The sequence below is a fragment of the Otolemur garnettii genome, unplaced genomic scaffold, assembly GCF_000181295.1.
Source record: "Otolemur garnettii isolate 467f Iridium unplaced genomic scaffold, OtoGar3 scaffold00113, whole genome shotgun sequence".
In the NCBI taxonomy this organism is placed as follows: domain Eukaryota; kingdom Metazoa; phylum Chordata; class Mammalia; order Primates; family Galagidae; genus Otolemur; species Otolemur garnettii.
Window position 1 is genome coordinate 2,967,933 of NW_003852508.1, and position 8,941 is coordinate 2,976,873.

The 8,941-nt window shown below is 39.8% G+C and overlaps 1 protein-coding gene across 1 annotated transcript in view; it reads left to right on the forward strand.

Moving 5' to 3' along the window:
* The window catches only part of LOC100947271 (serine/threonine-protein kinase Sgk3), a 146,575-nt gene that overhangs the window by 108,399 nt on the left and 29,235 nt on the right, over window positions 1–8,941 (forward strand). Inside the window, exons 7-8 of the mRNA XM_023517559.1 lie at window positions 4,365–4,414; window positions 7,225–7,282. Of these exons, the coding sequence (XP_023373327.1) occupies window positions 4,365–4,414; window positions 7,225–7,282 (108 nt within the window). The remainder of the gene's footprint in view (window positions 1–4,364; window positions 4,415–7,224; window positions 7,283–8,941) is intronic.

Consider the following 8,941-nt stretch of genomic DNA (forward strand, 5'->3'; position numbering starts at 1 on the left):
TGCAGTTTTTGGCCGGGGCTGGGTTTGAACCCACCACCTCCATTATATGGGGCCGGTGCCCTACTCCTTTGAGCCACAGGCACCGCCCCAAAATAATCTTAAAGACTAAAATCTACATAACTTGATTTTTCCACTTTTTGCTTGCTACCAGTGTGAGAATTTATAGGTTTAGGTCCTTTTGAAGAATGTCTTGCATTGCTATAGGAGACAGCTGGCTTTGCAGAATTAGCCAAACTGAGAGATTCCTGGGTTCTGGCTGCTGTTCTGCCACTGTCGACTGTATTTACTTAATTATTTTAGATTTTTGTTTTTTTGTTTTTGTGACGTCTTCCTTTGTCACCCTTGGTAGAGTGCCATGGCATCATAGCTTATAGCAACTTCAAATTCTTGGGCTCAAGTGATTCTCTTGTATCAGCCTCCTAAGTAGCTGGGACTATAGGGACCCACCACAGCACCCTGCTATTCCTTTTTAGGGATGGGGTCTTGCTCTTGCTCAGGCTAGTCTCAAACCTGTGAGCTCAGGCAATGCACCCACCTTGGCCTCCTAGAGTGCTGAGATTACAGACATGAGCCACTATGCCCGGCCTATTTAATTCAGTTTTTAGAAACAGGGTCTCACTCTATTGCCCAGGCTCTTAGAGTGCAGTGACATCATCATAGTTCACTGTAACCTCAGACTCCTGGACTCAAGCAGTCCTTCTGCCTCAGCCTCTGAGCACCACACTCAGCTAATTTTTCTTTTCTTTCTTTCCTTTTTTTTTTTCTTTTGTAGAGATTGAAGTCTTGCTCTTGCTCCAAACTGGTCTTGAACTTCTGACCTCAAGCAGTCCTCCTGCTTGGCCTCTCACAGTGCTAGTAGTATAGGAATGAGTCATTGTGCCTGGCCTTTAGATCTGATTTTGGTTACCTTTTCATCCATGATGTCTGAAACTTGGACTAGACGCTCTTAAAGTTTTGAAATACTGATAAAAAGAATCTCTAAAGACTAGTGCAGTGGCTCATGCTTATAATCCTAGCACTTTGGAAGGCCAAGCTGTGAGGATTGCTCCTTGAGGTCAGAGTTCAAGTCTAGCCCGAGCAACATAATAAGACCTTGTATGTACAAAAACCAGAAGAATCTGCTGGGCATATTGACATGTGCCTGTGGTCCCAGCTACTTATAAAGGCTGAGGCAGGAGGATCACTATAGCCTAGGAGTTTGAGGCTTCATTGAGCTATGATGATACCACTGCTTTCTAGCCCAGGCAGCAGAGTGAGACCCTGTCAAAAAAAAAAAAGAATCCTTTTAATAAAAGGAAAGAGCCATACTTTGACTTACAATTATAACTGTTAAGGACTGTTAAGTAGATAACTAAGTGAAGATGCAACTGAAATACCTTAAAAGGCATGTGGACCTACTGCTCTATGTATAAAGGAAAAACTAGAGGCCAAGAGAAGTCAAGAAACTTAGGATCTCAATTAGTGTTAGTTTTGTTAATAAATTATATCTCACCCTTAATTTGGATATCATCTTTATTTATTTATTTATTTATTTTTTGAGACAGAGTCTCACTATGTCACTCTTGGTAGAGTGCCATGGTGTCACAGCTCACAGCAACCTCAGACTCTTGGGTTTAAGTGATTCTCTTGCCTCAGCCTCCCAAGTAGCTGGAACTACAGGCACTCGCCACAATGCCCGGCTATTTTTTGACTGTAGTTGTCATTGTTGTTTGGCAGGCGTGGGCTGGATCCAAACCTGCCACCTCCAGTATGTGGCTGGTGCCCTAGCTGCTGAGCTGGAGGCGCAGAGCCTCGGCTATATTTTGTTGTTGTTGTTGTTGTTGTTGTTGTAGTTGTCATTGTCATTTGGCAGGCTTGGGCCGGGTTTGAACCCACCAGGCCTGGTGTATGTGGCTGGCGCCCAACTGCTAAGCTACAAGGGCTGAGCCGTTATCTTAAAAAATAGGTACAGTGAAAAATTGTCTAGTCCCAGTTATATTTGTCATTTTAGAAATGTGCTCCATTAGGGAAGTTACTGCCAAATAATAAAAATTTAGCAACATATTAACATAATTCAGAGGACAAGTTTTTTCATGTTGTTTAATTTATCCTTATTTAATTATTTTTCTTCATTTATATATGAGAAGTTTATTGAATGGAAAATTGATCCAATTATGTACACATTCATTAAAAGAATAAGTGTTGGGTGGCACCTGTTGCTCAATGGGTAGAGTGCCGGCTACATACACCCAGACTGGCAGGTTTGAACCCAGCCTAGGCCAGCTAAACAACAACAACAACAAAAATATAGCCAGGTATTGTGGCGGGTGCCTTAGTCTCAGCTACTTCGGAGGCCAAGGCAAGAGACTTGCATAAGCTCTGGAGTTTGAGGTTGCTGTGAGCTGTGACACCATGGCACTCTACCCAGGACGACAAACTGAGACTGTCTCAGGAAAAAAAAAAAGAATAAGTGTCTTGAAATTACAACTTACTTTGAATTACATTGTTAGAATCTGTGGAGCACTATAGTATTTAAACATGAAAGGCTACTCTCATGTTAAAATTAGCCACAGTGGACTAATCTCATTTAGTGAAATTTATAGTTTTGTGTCTCCTGTTATATTGTCATAAGTTTCATATATTTTTGTCTTCTGTGGATTGAAAATCTAGGATATGAAAATGAGGATTTTTCATATACAGGTATCAGGAGGGAATAAATTTGAATTGTAAACAAAATACTAGTGCTAGTGTTGTTATTTTCTAAGAAACTTACACTTTTTTTTTTAAAGAAACTTACACTTAAGAATTTTTGAAGGATGAGAGTAATTGCCCTTTATTTTTAAAAATATTTTTTATTCTGAGGACTATAAATTTGAAATGAATTTAAGTTAATATGTATTACATATGTTAGTGATAAGAAATATGACAAGGTAAAATTTTCTTGATTCTGATTAAAGAGGTTTTTTTTTGAGACAGTCTCACTATGTTGCCTTTGGTAGCGTGCCATGGCATCACAGCAACGTGAAACTCTTGAGCTTAAGCAATTCTCTTGCCTCTGCCTCCCAAGTAGGTGGGACTAAAGGTGCCCGCCACAACGCCTGGCTAGTTTTTGGTTGGAGTTGTTGTTTGGCAGGCCCGGGCTATATTCTAACCTGCCTGCCAGCTCCGGTGTATGTGACTGGTGCCCTAGCTGCTGAGCTACAGGAGCCGAGCCTAAAGAGTTTTTTAAAGCTTTTTATATTTATAACTTATGTGAAGTATAATTATGTAGAGAACTAGTAAAAGCGCATGTATTTGAGACATTTATAATTGAGTTAATTCTCTGAATGTACAAAGAATTTTTTTTCGTCTCCTTTTTCTTTTGTAAAGAATTTCAAAGTGAATTTATGTGAAGCAGAATTCATCTACATTGGTCTGATAGGATTGTTAGATTAATCTTTTGAGATTCTGAGTCAAATTTCTGGCTAATTGTTAGTGAACTAGAATCTTTTATTTTTTATGTCATACTAGGTATGGAAAGATCTTCTAAATTAATATTAGAGATTAAATTTACAATATTGTAAGTGTCACAAAGAAGAAAGCCTTTAAAATTTTGGTGCTACTACAATGCTGGAATTGGAAAAGCACTGCTGTCTGTATTTGCTTTGCCTGTATTTACCTAGTATCAAATTAAAACTGAAATCCAGAATTTACAATCATCATCAGTATCCTATCTTCTGTCTTTAATTACCTATCTGAACATTTGAAAAATAAGCCATGTTTAGATAGTTTTCTTTAATATTAAAATGTTTCCCCTTAAATTTGTGGTTTCAATACCCACCTCTTCCGAGGAGCTTCCTCCAGGTTATTTCATTCATTTGCCAACTTTGAGGTTGATTTCTGGCTTACTTTTTTCTTTACAACTATTCCTAGAAGTTATTGTGATAAAAATAATTATGCTTATTGTATGTTTCCGGCTTGGCGCCTGTGGCTCAAGCGGTTATGGCACCAGCCACATACACCTAAGGTGGCGGGTTCGTATCCCCAGCCCAGGCCCGCCAAACAACAATGATGGCTGCAACTAAAAAATGGCCAGGCGTTGTGGCGGGCGCCTGTGGTCCCAGCTGCTTGGGAGGCTGAGGCAGGAGACTTGCTTGAGCCCAGGAGTTGGAGGTTGCTGTGAGCGTGATGCCATGGCACTCTACCCAGGGGGATAGCTTGAGGCTCCGTCTCAAAAAAAAAAAAAAATTGTATGTTTCCAAATAAGTCTATATACTTAGTAAGGCCTTAGGTTTCTATTGCATGACAATACCCATATTATCTATTACAGTTATGTATGTTTTATTTCTAAACATTGATAATTTTTGAAGCTCCATTGAAAATGTTGTTTTTTTCCATCCAAACAGCTACACTCTACCTCACAGAACATCAACCTGGGACCATCTGGAAATCCTCAGTAGGTTTAATTTGTTTCAAACAATCCTTTGACTAAATTTTGGGAAGATCTTTTTTGAGAGTATGCAGATATACATAATTATACCAGTTTAATTGGAGGCCTCTGAAATATAACCATGGTTACAGTGAATATAGTACTGTCATACGCTTCACTAATTGCTGCTCTTTTTATTGCTTTAGTAGAGCTTTGAGGAGTTTTTAATCCACATATTTTTGGTTGGGCTCTGCTGTTTTGTCATTGTCACTTTTCTGCTTCCCAGGGACAGTAAGTTCTCAGAGGCACCTATGAGGTAGAAAGAAAGTGCCTTGCAAGTGTGATTAATATCCTTCTGCTGCTCTGTTATTGGTTCACCCTACTTGTTAGCCAGTTTGTCCAGCAGAGTCTTGATGGACATTAGTATGTTAAAGGCTAGTAAGCTTTATTTATTCAGTTTCTCCCCATATTCACATTTATTTGAGCATGGGGAACATTTTGAGGAACACAGTCTGAGTAATACTGAACAATATCAGGGTTGGCAGGTATAGACTTCATCTCGAATGTCAACTCCAGCAGTTCATTGGCAGTGAATGCCTACTACACTCCATACAAAGAAGGATTCCAGGGCTGCTTAGCTCAGTTTGAGGAAAGCCCTGAGTGATTAATGACATTTGCCATGGATTGGAGGAGTTGTAGTGTTGCATCCTTACTTTAATTATCCTCACAGGCTTATTGGATTAATTATAAAGTATTATCTCATCCCAGGGCACCAGGCTTTCTCCACCCTCTTGGTCTCCTTGGAGAGTGAGTATAGACAGATGAGAGAAGTGGTCCAAGGATTGAGTCCTGGACACTTCAGCATCGTAAAGTCAAGGAATAAACTGGTAACAGAGAAAGAGCAGTCTGTAAGACAGGAGGAAAACCAAAAATGTAGTTTTCCAAAGTCAGGGGAGTAATTAACTCTGTTAATGTTGTTGTTAGTGCAGGTAAGATGAAAGTTGAAAATTGGCTGCTAAACTCCGAGCAGTCTGTGGTGTGATGGGCCTGGGAGGGACGGAGAGGTTCACGAGAGGAGGGGGACAGCAGGTTTGAGACAGTTTACAAAACTTACTTGAGTTTTCCTGCAAAGGAAAGCAAAGAAATGGAATGTTAACTAGAGGAAGTTTGTTTTTGAGCATTCTTTTCTCTCGTTCATAGCATTGAAGAAAACTGGAAATTGGCTTTTAGTTGGGGTTCATCTGAGCAGTTAACAGTGGGGTCATGGGGATGGCCTTAGTTACCCTATTCCCTATGTTTGAGGGATTGGCATGTTTTTCCCTCTACATTTGTTTAAAAATTACTTTGATATCTCAGCATATTATTGGAGAACAAAATAGTCCAAAGAGCAGGTTTTTGAAGAAGAAAAACATCTAAATTTGGTTAACTATTTATCTCACTAATCTTTACCTGTCACTATTTAACCTGGTCCTGGTGTTTGAATTAACTATTTTGATAATAAATTGAAGCAAATTTTAAATCTAAATGGAATCATTCCCCTCTCCCTAGTACAACTTAGGAATTTAGACTATATTGGAGGAAACAGCTTTTTCTGGCTGCTCCATCTCAACTTTTTGCTGCTGGGTGCTTTTGCCAACATAAATCCAATGCTGTTTCTTTCTTTCCTTTTTTTTTTTAAATAGAGACAGAGTCTTACTTTATCCCCCTGGGTAGAGTGCTGTAGCATCACAGCTCATAGCAACCTCCCAACTCCTGGGCTTAGGCGATTCTCTTGCCTTAGCTTCCTAAGCAGCTGGGACTACAGGCGCCCATCACAACACCTGGCTATTGTTTTGTTGCAGTTTGGCCAGGCCCGGGTTTGAACCTGCCACCCTTGGTATATGGGGCTGGTACCCTGCCCAGTGAGCCACAGGTGCCACCCGCCAATGCTGTTTTTATCTGATAGGCTAAATAAAAAGGCATTCCTAATATTCCCTCTGGCTTTTTTTCTGTTCCCGGATTTCCTGTGTTACCATCCATGAGAATAAGCCAGTTTTTTATCTTTAATGTATACTAGGTGATTATATGTAAAAACAATATGGTAGTTTTTGTCCATCAGAAATTTTCTTAGCATCTCCACTAGGTGTTCCAAATAGGAACTTTCTTTTCAGAAGAATTACCAGATACACTAATGTATCACTAATTTACATATTCAGTTTCCTCTTTACAACATTGGTTCTTGGCTAATAAAATTTGTTTAGATAGAGGCTACTTTGAGTTTAAAATTGTGTATACAGGATATACATATATCTTTTCTCTCTAAGAGATTATTATTGAAGTCCCTCTTAAGTAGCTTAATGAGATTTAAAGTTAGAAAATGTTTTATCTAATCAGAAAGTAGTTATTTCTTATATTGCCTTTTATATATTAAAGATGAGTTGGCTCAGCGCCTGTGGCTCAAGTGGCTAAGGCGCCAGCCACATACACCTAAGGTGACGGGTTTGAATCCAGCTCGGACCCACCAAACAGCAATGACGGCTGCAACCAAAAAATAGCTGGGCGTTGTGGTGGGCGCCTGTGGTCCCAGCTACTTGGGAGGCGGAGGCAGGAGACTCGCTTGAGCCCAGGAGTTGGAGGTTGCTGTGAGCTGTGAAGCCACGGCACTCTACCCAGGGGGATAGCTTGGGGCTCTGTCTCAAAAAAAAAAAAAGATGAGTTGCTACCAGTGGGAAAGCCGGAGACATAAGGATGAAGTGTTTTGTGCCTAACATTTATTTATTAAGGAGTGGGCCTAAGAAATGTTTTAAAGGTAATACCTTTCCAATTTAGGGGGACTAATTCTTGTTAATTTATTTCAGTGCTAAACCAACTGACTTTGATTTCTTAAAAGTTATTGGAAAAGGCAGCTTTGGCAAGGTAAGAATGGTGTTATTTTCTCATCCAGTAAATAAATGTTTTCTATATGTGAGCCACAGAACTTTTGGCATGCAGCATATAGAATTAAGATACTTTCCCTACCCTCAAAGTACTGACAGTAATTAGGGAGATGAAGCAACCACTTGTAATCTAAAATAAAGTTCACTTTTACATGGTATATGTGCCAAGTACCCTACTAGACCCTGGTTAGATACTTTTTTATTTTTATTTATTTTTTAAATTTTTTTGAGACAGAGCCTCAGGCTGTCCCCCTGGGTAGAGCGCCGTGGCATCACAGCTTATAGCAACCTCTAACTCCTGGGCTCAAACGAGTCTCCTGCAGCCACCTCCCAAGTAGCTGGGACCACAGGTGCCCTTCACAATGCCCAGCTATTTTTGGTTGCAGCCGTCATTATTGTTTGGCAGGCCCTGGCTGGATTCAAACCTGCCAGCTCAGGAGTACATGGCTGGCGCCTTAGCCACTTGAGCCACAGGTGACCCTGATATTGACAGAAACTGATGTCGTTACTACCTTCCTGATGCTTACAAGCTAGTGAGGGAAATAGTCAATTAAAAATATTCATGCAAAGAGAGGGAAGGAGGAAGAGGGTGGGGTCTTGGTGTATGCCACACCTTTGGGGGGCAAGACACGATTGTAAGAGGGACTTTACCTAACAAATGCAATTGGTATAACCTGGTTTCTTATACCTCAATGAATCCCTCCCCCAAAAAAAAGAAAAAGAAAAAAAATATTCCTTATCTTTGAATGAATATTTTCTTTTTTTTTTTTTTTTTGAGACAGAGCCTCAAGCTGTCCCCCTGGGTAGAGTGCCATGGCTTCACTGCTCACAGCACTCTCTGAATGAATATTTTCAAAAAGTAAATAATCACAAATAGTAATGGCTATGAAGGAAATGAAGGTGAAATGAGAGAGGATGGTAGGCATCTAGGAGAAGATCTCCACTGCCTGAGATGGGTAGATCGAGAATGGCTTCTTGGAAGATGTGCTGTGTAAGCTGGAGGTGGAAAGACAGAAAGGAGCAGCTGTGTAAAATAACAGCTTGAGCAGGAAAAGAATATATGTGTGAAGACCTGGCTTATTCTCCTATAGGGTCAGATGAATCACATAACTTGACAGTGTAGTCATACCAAGGAAAGGGAACACTTAAGGCCAGGAATACCAGGAAAGAAATCACAGATGAAGTTACCAGAATCATCAAATATATTTAAGTGCTTTTATACACCATACTTCAATCTGTAGTAAAAATGAATATGTATGTGCTTTATTATATTTTGCTATATACATAGTTTTGGCAACTCTTGTTTCTTTTCTGAGTTCTCTTGAGACCAGAAACTGTGGCCATACAATTAAACTTATGTGTTTATTCATTCATCAAATGTATACTGTCCACCTGCCATTATGCTAGTATAAACAATAGAGAGTTAGAAGTGAATTCTTCTCTCAAAATGCCTAAAATTCTGTTGGGATGCTAGAGATACTTTATCATTAGAAAAAAAGTATTGTCTGAACTGGGTACTGTGGTGTACACCTGCATACCCAGTACACTGGGGGTTAATACTGGAGTATTGCTTGAGCCCAGGAGTTTGAAACTAGCCTGAGCAACATACCAAGATCCTGCCTTGAAAAAAAAAAAAAAA